This window comes from Ranitomeya variabilis, chromosome 8 (genome assembly GCF_051348905.1).
Source record: "Ranitomeya variabilis isolate aRanVar5 chromosome 8, aRanVar5.hap1, whole genome shotgun sequence".
NCBI lineage: Eukaryota > Metazoa > Chordata > Amphibia > Anura > Dendrobatidae > Ranitomeya > Ranitomeya variabilis.
In genome coordinates this window covers 23,647,029-23,673,723 of record NC_135239.1, presented here as the reverse complement: position 1 = coordinate 23,673,723, position 26,695 = coordinate 23,647,029, and the positions used below count along the sequence as shown (strand labels likewise).

At 43.8% G+C, this 26,695-nt stretch overlaps 1 protein-coding gene across 2 annotated transcripts in view; it reads right to left on the bottom strand.

The window, feature by feature from the left end:
* Positions 1-596: 596 nt before the first annotated feature.
* USP24 (ubiquitin specific peptidase 24) overlaps positions 597-26,695 on the bottom strand; it is an 87,539-nt gene continuing 61,440 nt past the window's right edge. Inside the window, exons 26-67 of one of the 2 annotated variants that reach the window (XM_077276241.1) lie at positions 26,354-26,452; positions 26,014-26,181; positions 25,771-25,856; positions 25,586-25,679; positions 25,347-25,496; positions 23,711-23,808; positions 23,031-23,126; positions 22,726-22,954; positions 22,474-22,636; positions 21,817-21,972; positions 15,564-15,634; positions 15,303-15,463; positions 15,102-15,163; positions 14,605-14,796; positions 14,403-14,520; positions 11,999-12,143; positions 11,761-11,880; positions 11,435-11,560; positions 10,711-10,809; positions 10,367-10,449; positions 10,105-10,246; positions 9,790-9,909; positions 9,477-9,694; positions 9,271-9,395; positions 9,049-9,190; positions 8,451-8,598; positions 8,104-8,199; positions 7,928-8,031; positions 7,412-7,525; positions 7,063-7,159; positions 6,875-6,991; positions 6,415-6,507; positions 6,184-6,286; positions 5,732-5,847; positions 5,531-5,644; positions 5,188-5,253; positions 5,035-5,098; positions 4,737-4,815; positions 4,294-4,369; positions 3,673-3,759; positions 3,460-3,570; positions 597-3,010 (exon numbers count right to left, since the gene is read on the bottom strand). In XM_077276241.1, coding sequence (XP_077132356.1) covers positions 2,948-3,010; positions 3,460-3,570; positions 3,673-3,759; positions 4,294-4,369; positions 4,737-4,815; positions 5,035-5,098; positions 5,188-5,253; positions 5,531-5,644; positions 5,732-5,847; positions 6,184-6,286; positions 6,415-6,507; positions 6,875-6,991; positions 7,063-7,159; positions 7,412-7,525; positions 7,928-8,031; positions 8,104-8,199; positions 8,451-8,598; positions 9,049-9,190; positions 9,271-9,395; positions 9,477-9,694; positions 9,790-9,909; positions 10,105-10,246; positions 10,367-10,449; positions 10,711-10,809; positions 11,435-11,560; positions 11,761-11,880; positions 11,999-12,143; positions 14,403-14,520; positions 14,605-14,796; positions 15,102-15,163; positions 15,303-15,463; positions 15,564-15,634; positions 21,817-21,972; positions 22,474-22,636; positions 22,726-22,954; positions 23,031-23,126; positions 23,711-23,808; positions 25,347-25,496; positions 25,586-25,679; positions 25,771-25,856; positions 26,014-26,181; positions 26,354-26,452 — 4,911 coding nt within the window. In that variant the 3' untranslated portion in view covers positions 597-2,947. The remainder of the gene's footprint in view (positions 3,011-3,459; positions 3,571-3,672; positions 3,760-4,293; positions 4,370-4,736; positions 4,816-5,034; positions 5,099-5,187; positions 5,254-5,530; positions 5,645-5,731; positions 5,848-6,183; positions 6,287-6,414; positions 6,508-6,874; positions 6,992-7,062; positions 7,160-7,411; positions 7,526-7,927; positions 8,032-8,103; positions 8,200-8,450; positions 8,599-9,048; positions 9,191-9,270; positions 9,396-9,476; positions 9,695-9,789; positions 9,910-10,104; positions 10,247-10,366; positions 10,450-10,710; positions 10,810-11,434; positions 11,561-11,760; positions 11,881-11,998; positions 12,144-14,402; positions 14,521-14,604; positions 14,797-15,101; positions 15,164-15,302; positions 15,464-15,563; positions 15,635-21,816; positions 21,973-22,473; positions 22,637-22,725; positions 22,955-23,030; positions 23,127-23,710; positions 23,809-25,346; positions 25,497-25,585; positions 25,680-25,770; positions 25,857-26,013; positions 26,182-26,353; positions 26,453-26,695) is intronic. The other variant, XM_077276242.1, reaches the window with a different exon arrangement.

Below are 26,695 nucleotides of genomic sequence, written 5' to 3'. Positions count from 1 at the left end.
AGCCAGCAGGAGGGTGTATACTGCAGGGGAGGAGCCGAGAGCCAGCAGGAGGGTGTATACTGCAGGGGAGGAGCCGAGAGCCAGCAGGAGGGTGTATACTGCAGGGGAGGAGCCGAGAGCCAGCAGGAGGGTGTATACTGCAGGGGAGGAGCCGAGAGCCAGCAGGAGGGTGTATACTGCAGGGGAGGAGCCGAGAGCCAGCAGGAGGGTGTATACTGCAGGGGAGGAGCCGAGAGCCAGCAGGAGGGTGTATACTGCAGGGGAGGAGCCGAGAGCCAGCAGGAGGGTGTATACTGCAGGGGAGGAGCTGAGAGCCAGCAGGAGGGTGTATACTGCAGGGGAGGAGCTGAGAGCCAGCAGGAGGGTGTATACTGCAGGGGAGGAGGGTGTATACTGCAGGGGAGGAGCTAACTTTCTTTGTATCACTTAGTGTCAGCCTCCTAGTGGCAGCAGCATACACCCACGGTCTGTGTCCCCCAATGAGGCGAAGGAGAAAACATACACCCTGATGATACATTATTCCCTTTAAAGACAATGGTAGATAAGAGATCAGGGACAGGACTATAATCCACGCTGGGCGGGCGAGGAAGGAGGCGTTGTAGAATACGGTGCATTTATTGGGGAAAAAAAAAAGACCTAAAAATTAAAACAGATCAGTGCAACAAATCAAAAAAATAAAATGTACAACACCATGAATAAAAATCAATTGGCACAAAACAGAGAAATGCTTCAGTCTGACCCCAGGTCACATCAGACGCTCCTAAACCCCAGAGTTCCCTTTGCACAATGATATTGTCGGGGTTCAGACAAATTCCAGTTATAATGAAAAAGGCAGAAATAGCGAAATCGTCTTGTGTTACAGACATCTGAGTCCTGTGCAGGTCACCTAAAACAGCACCCCCCTCCCAAATTGCATAGTGGGGGGAAAAGGGCGATTTGAGGAGGAAATTGATGAAAGCAGAACTATAGATCTCAGAACACTGCATGATGATCTATAACAACGTAAAATGCAACAACTTAAAGGGGCAGCACAACTTTTTACAGTTGCTCGAATGGCAATTAATTGCTCTTTAAAAATTGGAATTGATGAAGCTAATCCAGGCATGTCCGGCTCCCGCGTCCTAGAGGAGGAGTGGGGTGCGCAAAGCACAGACTGTAAAATGCAAATCTCCTTTGCCTGACCTGACTTTTATACATTTTGATTGCAAATTTCTGAAATGTCTAAACTTTTTGTGCATTCCTCATTTTCATGACAAAAAAAAAAAATCTGTTCTTAAAAACAGGCCCAATGTGCCGACAAAACGCGGAGAGTTTCCAAACGGCTGTGCACAATGAGGCCCACGTGGCGACACACAGGTCGGCGATATGATACAAAGCACAAACTCACCGTAATGTTATCCTGACCTAAATGGGAACAAAAAAAATACAACATTTTGGGGGATCTGTACAATGGATGTAAAAATTACAGAAATCATGTTTATTACAGAACACATACTATCCAAACTCACAAAAGTGTTCCTCTCCCTAGACCCAATGGGGGGACTTATGCAACAAGCACAGATGATGGGGATGAGACACAATCGACCCTGCGCCTCGTGGAGTAATAAATATCAGCCGGCTACAGTCCCGGTTAATGTGCCATTGTAGCCAGCAAGTCCCAATCCATCTCTTAAAGGGAAATTATCCAAATATTACATCTAGAGTTCTAGTAACTGACATGTCTACATGCAAGAAACCACCAATTTGGGTTGAGGTCTCTAGAGACGGTCCCCTCGAGGTGATATACCAACTCTTGGACTATCCAGATGAGAGTCAACTCCAACATATAAAGATGGTAGTTCTCTGGAATTGTCCTTTTAACTAATTTTTGTCCCATACCACCTCCCATGAGCTCTGATCGGCTGGGGCCACTGTGAATGAGGCGTCAGTTCCTCTCTAAAGAGAATCGGTCATTTGCCATAAATGTGGATTTTTTTACCTGGAGTAAATGCTGCCGTTCTCCTGAATCCGGCGATGTTTTTATTTTCTTTCTGCGCCTCTCAGTTCTTGAGATATGTCCCCTTCTTTCTGTTATATACATGTAGTCTTTTAAGCAAAGTGGGCGTAGTCTGTCAGAAGACACCCACAGAAAAGAGATAGAGACCACACCCACTTGTATAACAAGACTAGATTTATATACAGATAAGAGGAGGCCATATCTCAGGAGCAGGAATGAAATAAAAACATCGCCGGATTCAGGAGAACAGCGGCATTTACACTAGGCAAAAAAATATACAGATTTATGGCAAATGACAGATACACTTTAAATGACCCCGGTAAGTCTGTAACACGAGACGATTGGCTGTGCATTGATTCCTATGGCACTCTATAAATTATGGGAGACATTTATTACAAAGCGTTGTTTTTTTCTTTTACTTTTCTTTAAAAGATCGGATCCAAACTAAATGTTTACAAGTCTCTTCCACGTCTTTGTACATCATTTTAATATTCCTATTATTGAAAGATTAAAAAGTTGCCGGTCGCAGCTCCAGGTTTTTTTTTTCTTTTTGTTACACTTTGTATAAAACTGAAAAGAAAAAAACAAAATCTCCGCAGCATTGCAGAAAAAGCAACAATTGTACATTCACTCCTTTAATGCTCACGAACTTTAAAAAAAAAAAAAAATTCAGTCACTTGCCGATTTTTCATGTTTTTTTTCAATAAAATTCTGAGAAAAATACTTTGTATCCGTTGTTTTTACAGCAATACGATCAAAGTTCTCCTTGATGCGACAAGTTCCACAAATGACCTTGGCGGTGAGCGTTGCTGTCCGGTCTCTTGGTGACCTGTAGGATAGACGAAGCCGCAGACTCCGGAGGAAAAGTCGAGATGAGACTAGTGTGGTCTTCAAAGTGCGTTATTGTCTTCACAGCGTGGCGAGCGCCTCCTCGTCTCTTTGTACCTGGATTCAAGGATCGACGTCCTCAAGGTCACTTTTTGTGTCTCCAAGGATCATCGGAGAGTCGGGGCCCTAAATACATAAAAAAATTAAAAAAAAATTAAAAAAAAGCATCAGGCTCTGAAAAATGCCCCTGTAGGAAGGCACAAATGGGGGCATTTGTTGACTCAGATCATGGATGTAACGAGGTCACAAAACCAAGAATTAATAGCTGTGCCACCGTCCTATTCAATGCAAGTACACCACTGACCCCTAAACTCCTTCCCGCCGCAGCAAATTATTCTTTTTTTTTTCTTTTCTTTTTTTTAAGTAATTCCAGATTCCAAATGAGGTGAAAAAATAATTTGCAATTCCACCAATTTATTTTTTGTTACGTTTTTATGGTGTTCATTATGCAATTCACATCAGTACAATTGCGGCGATACCAAAAGGTGCATCTTCCTGCTGGCACAATGGCAGTGACTACTCCTCCTATCATCCATGTATCCGCCCCATCACAGAGCGTGATACGGGTGCCGCACCTGCTGCATGCTCCGCTCTCCATTCTCATTGGCTGGACTGCTCTCCGAACCATTGCTGCTTCCAGACTGGTCCTTTTCGTTCAGCAGGGCGGTGGCGTAGGCTAAGGTGTCCTGCAGAGAGACCGCAGTCAGTGGCGATATCGTACATATATTACACACACACATATATACACAGACCGTGTGCCCCAATCTGCCCACATCTCGGTCCCCTACCTGTGCAGAGATGGTCCGCTGGAAGGTTTTGGCAGTTGACGTCTCGTTGGACACGTTGCTCTGTGGCGCCCAGCAGTGCTCAGACATCTGACACGAGAGAAAATCACCGCAGGGTAAAGACTAAAGTTACAAAAAGTTTTTATTGTATAATAAAAAGTTCTGCAACTTTCTAGGAGACTAGGGGACCGATTCATCAGTTTTCGGCAGAATTCTATGGTGTAGAACTATTTGAAATGTTACATTTTTGTGGAATTTTATGATTTTTAGCTCCGTCTTCTAATGTACCTTACTTCGAACAGACGTTTCATCAAGACTGTAGGGAAAAATATTGGTCTTAATAATATCAGCACTCTTAAGATCTCTGCTTGCTGTCAGTGAGGAGCAGTATTTATCTATTTTTTTCTTATATCCAGTGGCAGATAAAAAAATGTCCTCGCTTCGTACTGCTCACACGGATGATAGTTTTGTTGACCATAAATTCTGACCATATAAATATAAACAAAAGCAGCAAAAATCTCTGTGCCTTCCTGATAGTTCAGATAAATTATCCAGATTACAACTATATGATGCATTTACAGTGAGTGACACTACGGCCCAGGATGGCTGAAGATCGGGACTCACCTTCTTCTGTAACCACTGCACGGCCCAGCTCCAGTGCTGAGAGTTGTCCTTAAAATATTCCTTAGCGGCAGCGCACCTGTTGCCAAACACAGCAACCTTTATTCAATTTTAAATGACATTAATCTCTCATATTCCAAAAGTTTATGTCTGGAGCAGAAACACACAATCGGGTGCTGATCCAAAGAGCTTACAATTAGGGAATCGATTTGCCTTAGTTCACAGATCCCTACGATCCTCCTGCTATCCGCTGGCATCCCTATCCGATTAGTAGTCCCCGCACGACATCACGTATCAGCCACACTGCAGCGATGATGTTACGCCGGGCCGACTAATCAGAAGAGGAGCCAGGGATTACCGTAGGTAGGAGATGGTTCGCAGGACTCCCGCTCAGAGGCCATGGACTACTCATCGTGATTTACAATCCACAGACATTTCAGACTTACTTCTGGGCCAGGGTAACGAGGAACTTGACACACTGGTAGCAGCGGCTGCTGTCTATGTGATTGCTATGATGCATTAATGCTAAGGGAACAAAAGAAATGAAGAGATAAGTAAATGAACCCCATGTCAGAGTTGAAGGATTCTCAACGCTTCATGGTCTGGAAATCCTTATATCCTGGGATGCAATTAGAATAGCACCAGATTTATTTGGATGCTTCATGCTCATACACACAGAAACCTAGTGCAGAGAAGAGGGGGATGCAAAGGAGATGTGGTAAGACGCGGACAACCTGGACTCACCCAGCAATCCGTCAGACTCAAATGCAAACTTCAGCCTCTGCAGCTGGATGGGATCTTCAATCACCTTAAGGAGATAAGGAAATTTACATGAAAAATGAGAAAACATAAAGCACCGAAAAACTGCAAATTCCTCCAAGAGCTCGTTTTACTTACCAGGATATCATGGAGGAGAGTGAACATATTCTTCAGCTCATGAGGGGGCGCAGATTCCAGCTGATTCTGCAAAAAAACACGTGATAAACATATTCAGAAGGTATGTATGTGCCAAGGAAACAAAAAGGTTTCTTCTGTATTAGTGCTGACAGCGATGCATGAGGCGTCTTCCTATGCTGCAGGTTTCATAAAGAAATGGCAGACACCATGAATGGGGGTAATGGAAGAATGGCGTCTGCAGGAGAACATATCCCGCCTGGATATTCCCATACTTGAGACCTCCTGTAACCGGTCCCCATTCTTCTGTGTTGTGGCCCACTGAGACTGTGGCAGCATCACTCACCTTAATGAAGTTGAGAGCAGTCAGAGAGAATCTCTCGTTACAGAAGCAGCAATAAACCAGCATCTCCATGAGGACCGAAAGGGACCCGGGCAGCTCCCGCAGTGCAAACATCACCTGGAAGTGCAGGCAGCCATTGAGGAGAGAATCCAAAATCACAGAACCCCCCCCCCCCCCCAAACAATCGTACAGGCAGCGGCATACCTCCAGCAAGTACGGCTTCCCATCATGCATGAACATCAGCATTTCCACCTCTGAATGCAGCGGCAGCAGAGCACAGAGCCTGCCCCCCGAAAGCTGCGGCCTGGACACCCCCGGAGCTGACGCACAAGATCACATTAATTACTTATACATATATACTTTGTGCAGACACAAGATATCACAAAAGTAAAAGCCTGGACGGCAGTCCAAGACCAGAGCTGCAATCTCTCAGTGCTTCAGAGCTGCAATCTCCCAGTGCTCACTGATTAGTCAGCTCTGGGGTATAATACAGGATGTAACTCAGGATCTGTAATGTAATGTATGTACACAGTGACTGCACCAGCAGAATAGTGAGTGCAGCTCTGGAGGATAATACAGGATGTAACCCAGGATCAGTATAAGTTGTGAATTGTGACTTATCTGTTCATGTAGATTACAATAAAAAAAGTTCTTACCTACGGTCTGATGTGGAGAAATGTCAGAATGTAGAACCAAAAGTGCAATTGTATTGTGCAAGAAGCCGAACTCGCGAGCCTGTGCTGGGCTCCAGCGGCGATTCTGGCAATACATGAAATGAAAGTTTTGTATCTGAACACAGTGACAGAACGATGAGCCGTTTTATGACGCTGTACACACACAGGGTAATAAGTAAATGTAAATGTTGTAGAAACACAACGTCTGGATACCTGGTTGTTCTTCCTATTGGGGCCGAGCAGGAAGTTGATGAAATGTCGCAGTGCAGAGTATTTTAGTAAAAGCTCCACAGCTCGCACTCCTTGCTGAATGTGAGAGAATGAAGAATTATACACTGTTATAACATGCACAGATTTACAAGAGGAGGGAGGTCCCGGGACCGGTATTTTAATTCCAATCAGATCCCCTCCCCAAGTTCAACATGACAAAGTTGTAGATAACGCTCCTGGAAATATCAGCTCTGAGACAAACCTCCAGAGTGAAGCAATCCACACAAACGATAAAGATATTATTTGACCGTATTTCTCTTAAAGTACGCCATAAAATACGGGTCAGGGCTTGATTTACATACTGTTCTGCCATTTGGCTGTACTGTAAACTAGTGATTTACTTCTTGTAAGTGCCAGCATGCCTCATTACGGACCTGGTGGTGCAATTACTTTTACAAATTACCTTTTGCACAAAGTTGTTGAAAAGGATGAAGTACTGAGCGCAGTTCTTGCAGTTCTCCGGTACGTCCTTGTCCAGCAGACCGAGGAGCATCTCGATCAGCAGATGGACTCCATTAACCTGCAGCACCACATACAGACGTGAGGACGATGTTTAATGTCCCCCAAAGCACATATTACAACTCCCATTACCTTGTCTCTGTGAAGTAAAGCGCCATCTAGTGTCTTTTCTAGAATAGTGGCCACGGCGCATCTGACCTCTCGGACACAGCACTCCAGGAGAAAAACCCTGTTAAGGAAAACAATGCAGCTATCAGATGTACAGAAACGATTACGTCCATCTATACCAGCCCTGAACATGAAGACTCCATTAGGGGGAGCTCACCATATACAGTATATACAGTGGACTACAGTAAGCGCTCCCTAGTGGTGGGTCAGGAAAGCCAACTTTTATTTCTAAGCCTCTGCAAGGGATTTGGTGCTCTGTAATTGAAAAAACAAAGCTCCATCATGATGGCAAAAAAAATCACTTTAAACTTACTTGACGAGTTCTCTGCCTTCTGATCCAACAAAATATTCCACAAGCCACTGACAGGCTTCACAGCTCTTCGAAACCAAGGCCTCGATGGTCGCAATCCATTCCTCTGTGTCGACCCTGCAACCAGAACACACGGAATGATGCACGATACAAACAACGGACGTGTAAATACCATTCAGACCGATATGACGAGAAACGGAAATGAATGGTTTTCTTATTGCTAAAATGCATGCTGTCAGTGAATGGAAGATTTAGTTTTCATCGCCGCAGCTGAATGATTTACATCTGTTAGTCAGCATAAGTGCATGTGGGGGTTGCCTGGTTGCTAGGGAATCCCCACTTGTAATCAAGCTGGCTAAGAGATGTAAATCATTCAGCTGCGGCACTGAAAACTAATTCTCTGAGAACTTACAAATACTTGGAGGACACCCGAGCGTGCTCGGGAAATCTCGAGTACCAAGTATATTCGCTCATCACTGCTAGTGACCCTATTGACTACAGGTGGGTGTCATTCCTTACCTGAGTTTCCGCTTTGTCCGCAAGTAGGTGTGAAAGAGGAAATGGATAGCGAGCTGTGCTCCGACCTTGGCCATTGAGGGGTAGTTTGGATGCTTGAGCTTTGTCTGGAGGGACAGAGAAACTGGTGAAACTCTGCAATTACAGGTCCTGGTAATAACAAATCATGTAGTACTTACTGCATTCACAGATGCCAGAGAGAGCACAAAACTGAAATAGTCGCTGTTGTAAACATCCCGATTCTTCATAAACTTTAGATTTTCATCTCTCACCATCTGTAAATGTAATGCAGAAACTATAGATAACCAGGCTAAATACAGGCAAAGATGACATGTACAACAGGAAGCTACAAATGCCCCCCAAGCTAATGGAAATATTCTGCAAGTGTCAAAGACCCCCAAATATTACCCCCTCCAAAGACTCTTTCAGAGAGAACCGACAGTTGTCTAATCACTTTACATCTCTGCTCGCATTACTTACTGCATCTAGAAAAAGCAACGTATCTGGCCAGAAAGCTGCACTTTACCTGGTATATCCGAAGCGGCAGCTTCTCAACAAATAGACCTTTCTTCTCCCCCTTTCTGACCAGCCTGGTTAATATAGAGAGACGGTCATTGGTCCGGTGCGGCCGAGGAGAGGACTGGGGTGAAACGTCAGGAGATGATGGTGCAGACCTGGAAAGATGGACATCAGCCACATATTAAACCAATTTTATCCATAAATAACAAACACTCTGAAAAGCCTTTTTGGGTGGGTTCATGTGACCATATCATAGCCGTATTTACTAGTCTATATTATTTCGGTCAACTGTGGGTCTCGAAACCTAAATTAACTGTATCACATAATCCGCTGGTGCTGTTAGTTCAGAGACTTGTGAATGGTGTTACAATAAGGTCATGTGAACCTTTCCTTCAGGTTGAATCACACATGCAGTTTCTGATGATCCAAAGCCAGGATTGGACATAATGAGGAATGATGTATACTACTTTTTCATGCTGGATCTGTGTCTGGCTTTGGCTCAAACAAAAGCACCAAAATCTGCATTCCAAGAGTCGTGAGCTCTGTACCATTTACAGCAGAAATCACGCCTTGATAATATCTATCTGCGGAGGGTAACAACTCACAGAGTGAGATCCTCGGCCTCTTGGCGCACAACGCTGACTCGGCTCTTCTTTGGTAAAACTGGAGAGTTCTGGTCTGAAACGCGTTGGTAGAAAAGCATGTAGGCGTTCCAGTAGCGCCGGCGCACATCTGGGTAAGGGTTGGCTGCACAGAATAAAAAAAGCAAGTAAACCGTATGCCCGGTATACCGTCACCTAGTCCACATTAGGGGACCAGCAACTCACACTGATCATAAACTTTGGGTCTGTACTCTCCACCGAAGCATTCGTACTCTATGGTCTCATCGTTGAGATCGAACTCCTCCACCACAGTGTCATTGAACTTGAACCATTTGCTTTTTCCACAGCTCCTGTGGCAAGACAGAAAAAGCGATGAGATGCTGATGCCGCAGTTATTTCCAGGTTGTTTCGTGAGCCCTGTATGGATTTACCTGCGATCTTTAATAAAGGAGTAATAGTGACCGGCGTGAGCCTGACCGCTGTGCACAATCACACCAACCAACTCGTAATTCTCCGTGGGGGCCACTTTCTTTCGTGGAGAGCCTCCGCTGGGGTCTGGATGCCTCCCGTTGTCTCCCACCTCTGAGGAGGAGTCCTGACGGGCCATCCCGGACACAGTGTAAGGCTCCATATTCAGAATCCAAGGGAACTAAGAAAAGCAAAGCAAAAGGAAGAGAAGTAATGTCAGCGCCTGAATGCTGCAACTACATCCAGTGCATTTGTGCCGCCTGTTCTGTGTCAAACCTTGATCTGCTCATCATATTTAATGGAGCGTCCACTCTCCCAGTCAAATCCAAATCTCATCAAATGAATGACGAGGACACTGGGCAACGATTTGATGCACGTTCTCTTCACCGTCGTCCTCTGAAAGAAAAAAAATTTAAGACAGCAAAATGGTTAAAATTGGACAAAGGTTTCACTTTGAATGATACCTTGAGATCAAAGTATTTGTACACTATGCCTCAAAGAGCAGAATAGTGAATGCAGCTCTGGAGTGTAATTTAGGACTGTACAGATTAATTTCATATCAATGTATTACTTCATCATCTGAGCACTCACCTTGTCTTTGCACTTCTCACAGTAATATGCATTGCTCCCCTCGAGCACCTCTCCTCTCACAAACTGATCTAGGGAAATTTCAAGGCTTTGGCAGGAGGTTACCCCTAAATTCAGAGCCATAAATGCTTCCTCTCGCTCATATCTGCAAAACACACATATCTAGGTGAACAATGCACAATGGGAATGAGGCAGAATTGTTCAGCGATTTCAAACAATACAGGTAGATGGATTTGTAAACCGCAGCGTCTATTCTCGGCCTCACCTGTGCGGACAATCCTTGCAGATCTTTTGGTCGGAGTAGATTCCTTGGAAAGTGTTCTTAAACAATTGTTCACGTCCCATTTTCTGAAAGAGTAAGAAATAGCAGAAAGCTGAACTGAATATAATCTTATCTTGATATGAAGTCAATTATAGGATTTGTCTCGTCTTCTTGAGTAGACTTCTGACATTGTTGCCCATCTGGGCTGAACATTATGCGCTTCCAATGCTGCTATATGGAAACAAGTCGGTAATAATAAAATTATGTATAACTGGTGGGAGAACGGGGAAAAATTCTAATAAAAAGTGAACTGCAAACTTGCTTGTTTTATTTTTAAGCAGGAGTACCTTTAGATATTCATCCATTTGATCTATGAGGCTGGTGAAGAATTCGTAGGCGTCCTGCTGCTCCCGGACGTACAACTCTTTGTTCCACATCTTGAAAATCTAAAGATCAAGAATGCTGCATCTCAAATGTGCAGTAAAACGCGTCAGCTATGAGAATACTACCAGAAGCTATAGAAATGCATCTAGCTATGCTCCAGCCTTTCTAACTCACATTTATCTTCTGTGCCCACAATAACCCGGTATCAGCCATTTGAGCTCACTGTCTCCCGATGCAGAAGCGGCACTTTTTTTTTTTGCAAAAATTACCACCTTTGACTTGTAATCATTTTGGGTTACTTGATTTCCATTTAGAATAAAAAGCAGCGACTTTTGCTGCTCTCAGTCTGATTTTTAGGTGTTCTCCAGTGTAAACAAGTGATCAACTATCCACATGATAAGTGTCAAATTAGATTGGTGGTGGTCTCATCACTGCACTGATTGGAAGAATGGGGACTTTTTAACCTCAAAAGTGCGGCAGAGCTCACGCTTGGCTGCTGCACTTTCTATGGGGCTGCTGACTGCAGTGCTTGGCTTTTTCTAGCGGCCCCAAAGAAAATGAATGGAATGGCATGGAGGGCGTCGTACCCCCCAATTGTACCCCAAATGATCTATAAGTTATCATCTATCCAGCGGATAATTGATAACTAGTTTTCCTTCCCATTCACAGACTATATATGGAAATCACCTTCCAAAAGTTCTCCGGGACGTAGTACTGCAATTTGCTCTCCATCAAATGGCCAAACAAGGATTGGACTTGGTAGAAGACACTGTCGTCTGTATTATCTGTTTCATCCTCCATCGAGAGCAAGGCCTGATGGAACAAGGAGGTGACCTCATGTTAGAATGAAATAATCTAAGAGCAGAAGATTATATGAAGGGTATGCCACAGGTGATAATACAGCCAGCTACTAAGATATCCTGCCGCAGATAAATGGAGCAGCCACTAGGGGGCACTCTGGGATAAAACTAAGCAGAAGATAACACAAAACAGATTATACGCGATTACCGGACCTCAGGAAGACCTGGCTGCATATACAGCTGCTGAAAGACGGCGTTCATGTAGCACGTGGCGCCTCCATTCTTAAGACCGACAAATCCAGAGTTCGACCTGCTGTCGACTGGGGGCAGAAACTGGAAAGTTAAAAAGAAGGAATATCAGGTAAGAAGGACAAAGATACCGAATGGAAAAGATGAGCATCAAAGATCCCAAATCTGTGTGTGCTGGTAGATCTGCTGTAACTACACTCACATCAAACTCCTTGGTGAGTGCGGGATCCGGCTGATGGTGCATGGACAGCAGCTCTGTGGTGATGAGTTGTAAATTAGCAAGAGAACTCTCCGCAAGCATCACCAGCACCTCGTACGCTGCCAGACGACTGTTCACCGAGCTGCACCTGCAACGATCCCCGATAAACACAAAAGTCTGAGAATATAGAATATATATAATCTTATCCATAAAAGGCAGCATCAGAGTATTCTTATAGGGGCAGTATAATAGTAGTTATATTCTTGTACATAGGGGCAGTATTATAGTGGTTATATTCTTGTACATAGGAGCAGTATTATAGTAGTTATATTCTTGTACATAGGGGCAGTATTATAGTAGTTATATTCTTGTACATGGGGGCAGTATTATAGTAGTTATATTCTTGTACATAGGAGCAGTATAATAGTAGTTATATTCTTGTACATAGGGGCAGTATTATAGTGGTTATATTCTTGTACATAGGAGCAGTATTATAGTAGTTATATTCTTGTACATAGGAGCAGTATTATAGTAGTTATATTCTTGTACATAGGGGCAGTATTATAGTAGTTATATTCTTGTACATAGGGGCAGTATTATAGTAGTTATATTCTTGTACATAGGAGCAGTATTATAGTAGTTATATTCTTGTACATAGGAGCAGTATTATAGTAGTTATATTCTTGTACATAGGGGCAGTATTATAGTAGTTATATTCTTGTACATAGGGGCAGTATTATAGTAGTTATATTCTTGTAAATAGGGGCAGTATTGTAGTAGTTATATTCTTGTACATAGGGGCAGTATTATAGTAGTTATATTCCTGTACATAGGAGCAGTATTATAGTAGTTATATTCTTATACATAGGAGCAGTATTATAGTAGTTATATTCTTGTACATAGGGGCAGTATTGTAGTAGTTATATTCTTGTACATAGGGGCAGTATTATAGTAGTTATATTCCTGTACATAGGAGCAGTATTATAGTAGTTATATTCTTGTACATAGGGGCAGTGTTATAGTAGTTATATTCTTGTACATAGGAGCAGTATTATAGTAGTTATATTCCTGTACATAGGGAGCAGTATTATAGTAGTTATATTCTTGTACATAGGAGCAGTATTATAGTAGTTATATTCTTGTACATAGGGGCAGTATTATAGTAGTTATATTCTTGTAAATAGGGGCAGTATTATAGTAGTTATATTCTTATACATAGGAGCAGTATTATAGTAGTTATATTCTTGTACATAGGAGCAGTATTATAGTAGTTATATTCTTGTACATAGGAGCAGTATTATAGTAGTTATATTCTTGTACATAGGGGCAGTATTATAGTAGTTATATTCTTATACATAGGGGCAGTATTATAGTAGTTATATTCATGTACATAGGGGCAGTATTATAGTAGTTATATTCTTGTACATAGGAGCAGTATTATAGTAGTTATATTCTTGTACATAGGGGCAGTATTATAGTAGTTATATTCTTGTACATAGGAGCAGTATTATAGTAGTTATATTCTTGTACATAGGAGCAGTATTATAACAGTTATATTCTTGTATATAGGAGCAGTATTATAGTAGTTATATTCTTGTACATATGGGCAGTATTATAGTAGTTATATTCTTGTACATGGGGGCAGTATTATAGTAGTTATTTTCTTGTACATAGGGACAGTATTATAGTAGTTATATTCTTGTACATATGGGCAGTATTATAGTAGTTATATTCCTGTACATAGGGGCAGTATTATAGTAGTTATATTCTTGTACATAGGGGCAGTATTGTAGTAGTTATATTCTTGTACATAGTGGGCAGTATTATAGTAGTTATATTCTTGTACATAGGAGCAGTATTATAGTAGTTATATTCTTGTACATAGTGGGCAGTATTATAGTAGTTATATTCTTGTACATAGGAGCAGTATTATAGTAGTTATATTCTTGTACATAGGAGCAGTATTATAGTAGTTATATTCTTATACATAGGGGCAGTATTATAGTAGTTATATTCTTGTAAATAGGGGCAGTATTATAGTAGTTATATTCTTATACATAGGAGCAGTATTATAGTAGTTATATTCTTGTACATAGGGGCAGTATTATAGTAGTTATATTCTTGTACATAGGAGCAGTATTATAGTAGTTATATTCTTGTACATAGGGGCAGTATTATAGTAGTTATATTCTTGTACATAGGGGCAGTATTGTAGTAGTTATATTCCTGTACATAGGAGCAGTATTATAGTAGTTATATTCTTGTACATTAGGGAGCAGTATAACAGTTTTATTCTTGCACATTAGGGCAGTATTGCAGCAGTTTTATACTTGACCTTCAGTCCTGCAAAAAGTGATAAAAGGTGAAGCTAAATGTTAACTTCTCATAAACCTGGCGGATATCTTACTTGGGGTGGAAATCTTGCTGGCTTAATGCTCCACTACCAGCGGGTGAGTTGCTGTTTAGAATTATTCTTGAGGCACGGAAGAGGAAATCGTCCAGCAGCTGTTTAATAAGGGAAGGACCTGTATACAATACACAACGCCATGATTCAGTAAGGGGCGGCACTGCTGTGTGTGGGGTGACTGTAGCTTCATTTATACACTGACCAAGCATTTCTTTTTCGCCGCCGCACAGTGACAGGAGCGTCTTAATGAGCCTGAGATGACCGGCCAGCCACACGTTGTCCGCCTCGCTGGTTTCACACTCCGCTGTTCGGTTTGGCTCGAAGTTATCCAGCCACATTATCTCGTCCTCCAACATGGTCGCTGGGCTGATGCTTAACTGCTCCATCTCCGTGGCTGAGGGGAATGAACACAGTGATCAGGATCGCCTCGTCAGAGATAGAAGCCATACAATAACCATGTTAAAGGGAATGAGTCGTGTTGAAAATTGTATCTGATCTGCAGGTGGAATGTTGCAGAGCTGGTCCGGTATCTAACTTCATACACGGTCTTTAAATTGGGCTCAGCATTGCTGAACGTAACTTTAGTCGTTAAACGACCCTCCCATGGGAATAGCGCCTATAGATATGGTTGATGTTTCCTCCTTTCTAGATATAGTAAATTAATGTATATAGTTATCGAACGATTGCAACGACACCTACTCGTGAGGTCATCGAGGAGCTGACATCGTAAATCAAAATACTCTGTGCACTGGGCCAATAACCTAAAAAGAAGAAACAATGATGAGGTTTTCATTCACTTCCATCGATAATCTCTCACTGAACATTATACCTTTATATAGAGAAGTACTACAAGGCTCAAAGCCGCGAGGCATCCAGAGCCGACCCACATACAGGACCTACCTCTGATTGATTCCTCTCATGATGCTGGTCGGTGACCAGAGAGGCAGCTGTGCAGACAGGATGACGTTGAGAAGGAAGAGGTTGGGTTTCTGGACTTCGGGGTACGTGGAGGTGTCGGTCTGACTCAGGGTGTACAGCTGGTCACACGCAACACGTCTGATCTGTGGGGATGCACAAATCGTGTATTTGTGACTGGGTACATACATCAGACGTGATGTAGGAGATGGCAGACATCTGGGAACAATCCCGGGTGCAACTTACCTCTGCACTGGGAGACCCCAGGAGAATATCAATAGTGAAGTCAGTAACTGAAGGCAAATTGTAGAAGGATCCTGCAACAAATTAAAGGCGATTAAATAAGTAATAAAATAAAGATATGACTGCACCAATAAAAAGAAAGCATGAACAAATTGTGTCTGAAGTGCACTGTACCCAAGCTTTTATTTTCTATGCATATACTACAGGAGGGAGAGTAATAAAGTGGTGCTTCCTTGACTGTTCCCGCTACATTTCTTGTGCCAGCAGCCACCACTAGGGGGAGCAAGAAGTACTGGTTTAGACAGTTGCATAGGGAGCTATACACCTAATACAGTGAGCTCCCCCTAGTGGCTGCAAGGTGGCAATGAAAACAAAATGTGCATAAAAAGCGCACCCATATTTGAGACCTATTATTTAGTGACAATAATATTTACATGAGATTAAAATTAAAAGCCTAATAAAGTTAAATATTGAAGACATTTAATATTAGGGGTTTTACGGAGGACGGTATTGGCTGCTCATACATACCTGTCATGATCTCCATGGCCAGAGAACTAGCATAAGCCTCAATAGGAACAAGCTCTTGGAAGATGTAACTGTACTGACCATGAACTAAACCTACCGCATCATCTAGAAGTAGCCAGGTAGCATGTCCTACTTTTTATCCCTATATGCCCAGCGCCGGCCGGAGAACTAAATAATGCTAGCAGAGGGAAATATAAGACCTGACTCACCTCTAGAGAAATGCCCAAAAAGGAGACAGAGGCCCCCCACATATATTGGCGGTGATATGAGATGAAACAACAAACGCAGCAGGAAAATAGTTTTAGCAAATTTGAGGTCCGCTTTCTAGATAGCAGAAGACAGAAAGCATACTTTCATGGTCAGTAGAAAACCCTAACAAAACACATCCAGAAATTACTTTAGGACTCTGGCATTAACTCATAATACCAGAGTGGCAATTCCTGATCAACAAGAGCTTTCCAGACACAGTAACGAAACTGCAGCTGTGAACTGGAACCAAAATACAAAAACAAAACATGGACGAATGTCCAACTTATCTAGTAGATGTCTGGGAGCAGGAACAAGCACAGAGAGGCTTCTGATAACATTGGTGACCGGCAAGCATCTAACAGAGAAGCCAGGTTATATAGCGACACCCAGATCTAATCAGAACAGGTGAACAGGGAAGATGATGTCACAAGTTCAATTCCACCAGTAGCCACCGGGGGAGCCCAGAATCCAAATTCACAACAGTACCCCCCCCTCAAGGAGGGGGCACCGAACCCTCACCAGAACCACCAGGGCGATCAGGATGGGCCCTATGAAAGGCACGAACCAGATCAGAGGCATGAACATCAGATGCAGTGACCCAAGAATTATCCTCCTGGCCGTATCCCTTCCACTTGACCAGATACTGGAGTCTCCGTCTGGAAACACGGGAGTCTAGGATTTTTTCCACAACGTACTCCAACTCACCCTCAACCAACACCGGAGCAGGAGGCTCAACGGAAGGCACAACCGGTGCCTCATACCTGCGCAATAACGACCGATGAAAAACGTTATGAATAGAAAAGGATGCAGGGAGGTCCAAACGGAAGGAAACAGGGTTAAGAATCTCCAATATTTTATACGGACCGATGAACCGAGGCTTAAACTTAGGAGATGAGACCCTCATAGGGACAAAACGAGAAGACAACCACACCAAATCTCCAACACAAAGCCGAGGACCAACACGACGGTGACGGTTGGCAAAAAGCTGAGTCTTCTCCTGGGACAACTTTAAATTGTCCATCACCTGCCCCCAGATATGATGCAATCTCTCCACCACCGCATCCACTCCAGGACAATCCGAGGATTCCATCTGACCGGAGGAAAATCGAGGGTGGAACCCCGAATTACAGAAAAACGGGGACACCAAAGTGGCAGAGCTGGCCCGATTATTGAGGGCGAACTCCGCCAATGGCAAAAAAGCAACCCAATCATCCTGGTCAGCAGACACAAAACACCTCAGATATGTCTCCAGGGTCTGATTAGTCCGCTCGGTCTGGCCATTAGTCTGAGGGTGAAAAGCAGACGAAAAAGACAAATCTATGCCCATCCTAGCACAGAATGCCCGCCAAAATCTAGACACAAATTGGGTTCCTCTGTCAGAAACGATATTCTCAGGAATACCATGCAAACGAACAACATTTTGAAAAAACAGGGGCACCAACTCGGAAGAAGAAGGCAATTTGGGCAGGGGAACCAAATGGACCATCTTAGAAAAACGGTCACACACCACCCAGATGACAGACATCTTCTGAGAAACAGGCAGATCCGAAATAAAATCCATCGAGATGTGCGTCCAAGGCCTCTTAGGAATAGGCAAGGGCAACAATAATCCACTAGCCCGAGAACAACAAGGCTTGGCCCGAGCACAAACGTCACAAGACTGCACAAAGCCTCGCACATCTCGTGACAGGGAAGGCCACCAGAAGGATCTTGCCACCAAATCCCTGGTACCAAAAATGCCAGGATGACCTGCCAATGCAGAAGAATGTACCTCAGAGATGACTCTACTGGTCCAATCATCAGGAACAAACAACCTATCAGGCGGACAACGATCCGGTCTATCCGCCTGAAACTCCTGCAAGGCCCGCCGCAGGTCTGGAGAAACGGCTGACAAGATAACTCCCTCCTTAAGAATACCTGTGGGGTCAGAGTTGCCGGGTGAATCAGGCTCAAAACTCCTAGAAAGGGCATCCGCCTTAACATTCTTAGAACCCGGTAGGTACGATACCACAAAATTAAACCGAGAGAAAAATAATGACCAGCGCGCCTGTCTAGGATTCAGGCGCCTGGCGGTCTCAAGATAGATCAAATTTTTGTGGTCAGTCAATACCACCACCTGATGTCTGGCCCCCTCAAGCCAATGGCGCCACTCCTCAAACGCCCACTTCATGGCCAAAAGCTCCCGATTCCCAACATCATAATTCCGCTCAGCGGGCGAAAATTTACGGGAAAAGAAGGCACAAGGCCTCATCACGGCGCAGTCAGAACTTTTCTGCGACAACACTGCCCCAGCTCCGATCTCAGAAGCGTCGACCTCAACCTGAAAAGGAAGAGTCACATCAGGCTGACGCAACACAGGGGCAGAAGAAAAACGGCGCTTAAGCTCCTGAAAGGCCTCCACAGCATCAGGGGACCAATTAGCAACATCAGCACCCTGTCTAGTCAAATCGGTCAATGGCTTAACGACATCCGAAAAACCAGAAATAAATCGACGATAAAAGTTGGCAAAGCCCAAAAATTTCTGAAGACTTTTAAGAGAAGAGGGCTGCGTCCAATCACAAATAGCTTGAACCTTGACAGGATCCATCTCAATGGAAGAGGGAGAAAAAATATATCCCAAAAAGGAAATTCTCTGAACCCCAAAAACGCACTTAGAACCCTTGACACACAGAGAATTAGACCGCAAAACCTGAAAAACCCTCTTAACTTGCCGGACATGAGAGTCCCAGTCATCCGAAAAAATCAGAATATCATCCAGATACACTATCATAAATTTATCCAAAAAATCGCGGAAAATATCATGCATAAAGGACTGGAAGACTGAAGGGGCATTAGAAAGACCAAAAGGCATCACCAAATACTCAAAGTGGCCCTCGGGCGTATTAAATGCGGTTTTCCACTCATCCCCCTGCCTGATCCGCACCAAATTATACGCCCCACGGAGATCAATCTTAGAGAACCACTTGGCCCCCTTTATGCGAGCAAACAAATCAGTCAGCAACGGCAATGGGTATTGATATTTAACCGTGATTTTATTCAAAAGCCGATAATCAATACATGGTCTCAAAGAGCCGTCTTTTTTTGACACAAAGAAAAAACCGGCTCCTAAGGGAGATGACGATGGACGAATATGTCCCTTTTCCAAGGACTCCTTTATATATTCTCGCATAGCAGTATGTTCAGGCACAGACAGATTAAATAAACGACCCTTTGGGTATTTACTACCCGGAATTAAATCTATAGCACAATCGCACTCCCGGTGCGGAGGTAATGAACCCAGCTTGGGTTCTTCAAAGACGTCACGATAATCAGACAGGAACTCAGGGATTTCAGAGGGAATAGATGATGAAATGGACACCAAAGGTACGTCCCCATGAGTCCCCTTACATCCCCAGCTCAACACAGACATAGCTCTCCAGTCAAGGACTGGGTTGTGAGACTGCAGCCATGGCAATCCCAGCACCAAATCATCATGTAGATTATACAGCACCAGAAAACGAATAGTCTCCTGGTGATCCGGATTAATACACATAGTCACTTGTGTCCAGTATTGTGGTTTATTATTAGCCAATGGGGTGGAGTCAATCCCCTTCAGAGGAATAAGAGTCTCCAAAGGCTCTAAATCATACCCACAACGATTGGCAAAGGACCAATCCATAAGACTCAACGCGGCGCCAGAGTCGATATAGGCGTCCGTGGTAATAGATGACAAAGAGCAAATCAGGGTCACAGACAAAATAAATTTAGACTGTAAAGTGCCAATGGGAACGGATTTATCAAGCTTTTTAGTACGCTTAGAGCATGCTGATATAACATGAGTAGAATCCCCACAATAGAAACACAACCCATTTTTCCGTCTAAAATTCTGCCGCTCGCTTCTGGACAGAATTCTATCACACTGCATGTTTTCTGGCGTCTTCTCAGTGGACACCGCCAGATGGTGCACTGGTTTGCGCTCCCGCAGACGCCTATCGATCTGAATGGCCATTGTCATGGACTCATTCAGACTTGCAGGCACAGGGAACCCCACCATAACATCCTTAATGGCATCAGAAAGACCCTCTCTGAAAGTAGCCGCCAAGGCGCACTCATTCCACTGAGTAAGCACAGACCATTTACGGAATCTTTGGCAGTAAATTTCAGCTTCATCTTGCCCCTGCGATAGGGACATCAAAGTTTTTTCTGCCTGAAGTTCCAAATGAGGTTCCTCATAAAGCAAGCCCAAGGCCAGAAAAAACGCATCCACATTGCGCAACGCAGGATCCCCTGGTGCCAATGCAAAAGCCCAATCTTGAGGGTCGCCGCGGAGCAAGGAAATCACAATCCCAACCTGCTGTGCAGGGTCTCCAGCAGAACGAGATTTCAGGGACAAAAATAACTTACAATTATTTCTAAAATTCTGAAAGCTAGATCTATTCCCTGAGAAGAATTCCGGCAAAGGAATTCTCGGCTCTGATACCGGAGCATGAACAACAAAATCTTGCAAACTTTGTACTTTCGTGGCGAGATTATTCAAACCTGCAGTTACACTCTGTAGATCCATTATAGACAGGTGAACATAGAGCCATTCAAAGATTAGAAGGAGAGAGAAAAAAAAAGAAAGACTGCAGCATAGACAGACTGGCAAGTGATCCAATTAAGAGCACACTCACAACTAGAGAAAAAAAAAAAAAAAAAAAATTCTCAGCAGACTTCTTATTTCTCTCCTTTCTCAGCCAAGGATTTTAACCCTTTAGTGGGCCGGTCAAACTGTCATGATCTCCATGGCCAGAGAACTAGCATAAGCCTCAATAGGAACAAGCTCTTGGAAGATGTAACTGTACTGACCATGAACTAAACCTACCGCATCATCTAGAAGTAGCCAGGTAGCATGTCCTACTTTTTATCCCTATATGCCCAGCGCCGGCCGGAGAACTAAATAATGCTAGCAGAGGGAAATATAAGACCTGACTCACCTCTAGAGAAATGCCCAAAAAGGAGACAGAAGCCCCCCACATATATTGGCGGTGATATGAGATGAAACAACAAACGCAGCAGGAAAATAGTTTTAGCAAATTTGAGGTCCGCTTTCTAGATAGCAGAAGACAGAAAGCATACTTTCATGGTCAGTAGAAAACCCTAACAAAACACATCCAGAAATTACTTTAGGACTCTGGCATTAACTCATAATACCAGAGTGGCAATTCCTGATCAACAAGAGCTTTCCAGACACAGTAACGAAACTGCAGCTGTGAACTGGAACCAAAATACAAAAACAAAACATGGACGAATGTCCAACTTATCTAGTAGATGTCTGGGAGCAGGAACAAGCACAGAGAGGCTTCTGATAACATTGGTGACCGGCAAGCATCTAACAGAGAAGCCAGGTTATATAGCGACACCCAGATCTAATCAGAACAGGTGAACAGGGAAGATGATGTCACAAGTTCAATTCCACCAGTAGCCACCGGGGGAGCCCAGAATCCAAATTCACAACACATACCCAGCTGCTGGCTGCGGAGCTGAAGACACGTGACCAGCAGAGATAAGGCCTCTCCAGCAATAATGGCATCTTTGGTGGACACAGACTGCTGCCGGACGCAGATCCAGGCGTGTAGTGAAGTGGCTTCTCCCTCGCTGCCAGAGCTGCAGTTACTTCCTGCAACGACGAGAAAGAAGTGCTGAACGCGGAGGTGGCGACAAGACTTATACAGTTTTTTTTCTCCAGTCTGCAAACTTGTTACATAAAATATACAATTAGGTCCTCAATTAGTGAAATTCTTTGTAAATAGACTGCATTATAAATTCAAAGTCGCCTTCAGAGCAGAAATCTTACAACATTTGGGAAGTGTTGTATTTACATCAGGCTATTTACACCAGCAGAACAGTGAGTGCAGCTCTGGAGTATAATACAGGATGTAACTCAGGATCAGTAATGTATGTACACAGTGACTGCACCAGCAGAATAGTGAGTGCAGCTCTGGGGTATAATACAGGATGTAACTCAGGATCAGTAATGTAATGTATGTACACAGTGACTGCAGCAGCAGAATAGTGAGTGCAGCTCTGGAGTATAATACAGGCTGTAGCTCAGAATTACCAGAAGAGAAGGTATTTTGCGGCTGAGCGGTCTGTAGGTTGTATAATGACTGCCTCTCACCTGAGCTGCTTAGTCGGCTCCGCAGCCCGGCAGGAAACAGAGTGTTGTTACTTTCTTTGATAGGTTGGTTGCTGCCGACAAGGTCTAATCTTCCGGCAGCTGCAGCCCAGGACAGACGCATGAAGCAAGCGACTGTGAGTGTGAAATCATTTACCTCCATGGTCTGCAAAGATATAAAAGGGGACACACATTTGCTTAGTAAGAAATGACACAACCCCGACCTAGAGGACACATCCTGAAATCGGACATCACCTGAATAGCAACTCGAGCGGCAGGAATTATCTCCTCCACCCTGATAGACGAGCGGTCGGAGACGGACAGCTGCCGATACGAGGACTTTTCTGGAGTCCCACAAATGGACATCTGTCTACTAGACTGTCGCCCTGCATTCCGGAAAGGTCTTGATGATAGCCCCTCTACTCCATCCTTTGCCAGGTCTTCATCGAATGCGGCTGGCATGGTCTGCCCCACCAGCAAAAACCTGAGAGAGAGGCAACTCATTCACAACACGGGAAGAATCGGCCTCATAGGTCACTGATTCCTGGTAATGTGCAAACCTGGCGAGCTGCAGACAGATGGAGTAGACGCCTTGTCTCGTCTCGTAGTCCACCTCGGAAGGGATGGAGTCTCTCTGCATGACGTTCACAACCAAACTGCAGGGAAGCAAAAGGCGACAGCGTGAGAGAATCAGTGACACAAGTGACTATATGATGCCCAGTGGTAACATTTCTGCTTGTGGAGAGTGGCACGTCAAGCCTGCCAAGGTGAGGAGACTTTTAAGCCTTGCAATGCTTCTCTGTGAAATTAAAAATAGGTGGCACTAGAGTTCCAGTCAGCTTCCTCTGCCGCTCCAGGCAATTTTGCCTCGAAATTAGTCCACGGTGAATACGTGTGTGTGTGTGTGTGTGTGTGTGTGTGTGTGTGTGTGTGTGTGTGTGTGTGTGTGTGTGTGTGTGTGTGTGTGTGTGTGTGTGTGTACACGTTTTATTATGTTGTTTGTATTAGACCTAAATTGCAGCAAACCTTCATATGTGTGACAAGTATTATATATGCATGTTTTACATAAAGTTTGCTCTGTGGTATTTATAAATGAAACATAAAACACCGGTTTCATCTGTAAAAATTGCACAGCACAAAAATTTTAGACGTCAGTTGTAGAAACATAAGTTTTCACTTGCAGACAGCAAGCAGAGAATTTATAGATTAGAAAGTTGCAGTGAGCAGGACAGTAGCCAACCTTAATCCTCCAGCTTTAAGAAAGTTTTCACAAAAGGACTTGGCGCAGTTTCTCGCCATCTCATCATCGGCCGTCGGCATCAACTTGGAGCTGAGAACCTGAATGAGAAACAGAAGTCGTCACCGGCCGAGTGATGAGCAAAGAAAACCTAAGAAGAGCAGCAACCTGCAATCTTATCTACACTCAACCAGGAATGGTCCATCATCAACTAGAATTGCTGAATAGTGAAGCTTGTGCGGGGCCTTTTGTCATGTCAAACCTAAAACGTGTGTACCGAAATCAGTGTATACTTCACAGAGGGAAGTCAGCCTGGAGAGATAGAAAAGACGACGACATCACCAAAATACATTCCCCACTCCAGCGCTGCCGCCGGACCACAAATTATTTTATGAGCAGATTCCTGTGGGGTCACTTTTTTTTTTCCAAGGCCCGATTCCCCAGTGACTCCTCTGGAAGAATAGTGAGTGCAGCTCTGCAGTATAATACAGGATGTAAACCAGGATCAGTATAGGATCAGTAATGTATGTACACAGTGACTGCATCAGCAGAATAGTGAGTGCAGCTCTGGGGTATAATACAGGATGTAACTCAGGATTAGTAATGCAATGTATGTACACAGTGACTGCACCAGCAGAATAGTGAGTGCAGCTCTGGGGTATAATACAGGATGTAACTCAGGATCAGTACAGGATCAGTAATGTAATGTATGTACACAGTGACTGCACCAGCAGAATAGTGAGTGCAGCTCTGGAGTATAATACAGGATGTAACTCAGGATCAGTAATGTAATGTATGTACACAGTAACTGCACCAGCAGAATAGTGAGTACAGCTCTGGAGTATAATACAGGATGTAACTCAGGATCAGTAATGTAATGCATGTACACAGTGACTGCACCAGCAGAATAGTGAGTACAGCTCTGGAGTATAATACAGGATGTAACTGAGGATCAGTAATGTAATGTATGTACACAGTGACTGCACCAGCAGAATAGTGAGTGCAGCTCTGGAGTATAATACAGGATGTAACTCAGGATCAGTAATGTAATGTATGTACACAGTGACTGCACCAGCAGAATAGTGAGTGCAGCTCTGGAGTATAATACAGGATGTAACTCAGGATCAGTAATGTAATGTATGTACACAGTAACTGCACCAGCAGAATAGTGAGTACAGCTCTGGAGTATAATACAGGATGTAACTCAGGATCAGTAATGTAATGCATGTACACAGTGACTGCACCAGCAGAATAGTGAGTACAGCTCTGGAGTATAATACAGGATGTAACTCAGGATCAGTAATGTAATGTATGTACACAGTGACTGCACCAGCAGAATAGTGAGTGCAGCTCTGGAGTATAATACAGGATGTAACTCAGGATCAGTAATGTAATGTATGTACACAGTGACTGCACCAGCAGAATAGTGAGTGCAGCTCTGGGGTATAATACAGGATATAACTCAGGATCAGTACAGGATCAGTAACTTAATGTATGTACACAGTGCCTGCACCAGCAGAATACTGAGTGCAGCTTTGGGGTTTTATACGGCATGCAAGGAATGTATCCACACAGTGGCTTTTATGTACGGTAGATCATATGTATGTATAAATATTCAGAGGTAACATTTTGTGATTACCTCTAGATTGTACAGGACACGGAAGGTGGACATGCCAGGGGCAGACGATCTGAACAGACTTTCCAGGATGGAGCTGGCGCTGGGTTGGTGATGATGTTTGGAGGACAGAGATGGGGATTTTGAAGGCTGTGACTCTGACAGAAGTGTCTTCTGAGTGAAAAATAAACATTTATTAAAAAAAAAAAAAAAAATTCAGATTGTGGGGTGTAATGATTTAAGTGAGTGAAAACTTCATTTACCTTCCTGCCCAGAGAGTCGAGCTGATCCAGTGCTTCCTGCACTGCTGGGTCTGTAGGAATCAGCAGGAGAAGTTTCCGGACTCTTAGGGTGATCCTGCAGAGACGGACATTCGTCAGTGCACCAGGTATAAAGTACTAACCTGATACATAATCGTATGGAAGACAGAGGTATAACGCACAATTACCTGGGCTCTTCCAGGTTGGCTAGTTGATAGAGCATGTCAAACACATTGCAGACTAATGCCATCACCACGCCTGGGAGAGACTTTTCCTGGAAAGGAGGAACGGAAACAAGGTAAGTCACAAAGATACTCAAACTAGTTCCTCTAAAAACAAGTTCACCTATAGAGGAGCCAGTAAGGGGTAAGAAGCATTCGTTGTCCTTCCTGAAGGCCTTGGACTTGTGTTGCTGACTTTACCCTACATACCTGTTCCATCACATACGATGAGCTGAAGCCGGCGCTGCTGCTGGAAGCAGAGGAGGTTTCTGTGGAGCTCCCAGACGGGGTACCACTGCCTGTGGTCTTCACTGTGAGCGACTGGTCATCTGAAAATCCCAACTGATGGAGCAATTTCTGGTCTTTATTCACCGTCAGCTACAACAGAGCAGGCGCCAGGTTACTGAAGACGCAAGAGTGAGGGCTGCAGACCCGAAGATGATTTTTATCATGTAGTATCTGATAATGAACAAATCGCTCTCAAACAGGTATTGTTACAGCTTTCCTAGAAGAGCAAAGGGACAATTCGGAGCTCACGGACGCTACTTACCAAGCTCTCGTTCGCGAATATTTGCATGTTTTCTACAGGACAGTTCAGGTGCCGGGCTATCTTCCAGCGGATGCTGCCGATGGTCTCATTGCTGTGGGCCTGGTACATAAATGACAAGTCTTATCTGTCTTTAAACATCACACAAATACATATTCCCAGTAGTAAACTTTGCTGGTATATACCATAATGTGATATTTCAGATATTTTTGGATGACTACATTAGTTTTTACCAATATAATAACCTGGCCATGGTATATTAGCATGGTAAATAACTGCTCCCTGTATGGGGTCGGTCCATATATTTCTCCCAAACAAGTTCTGCACAGGACAGGAATTTGCAAA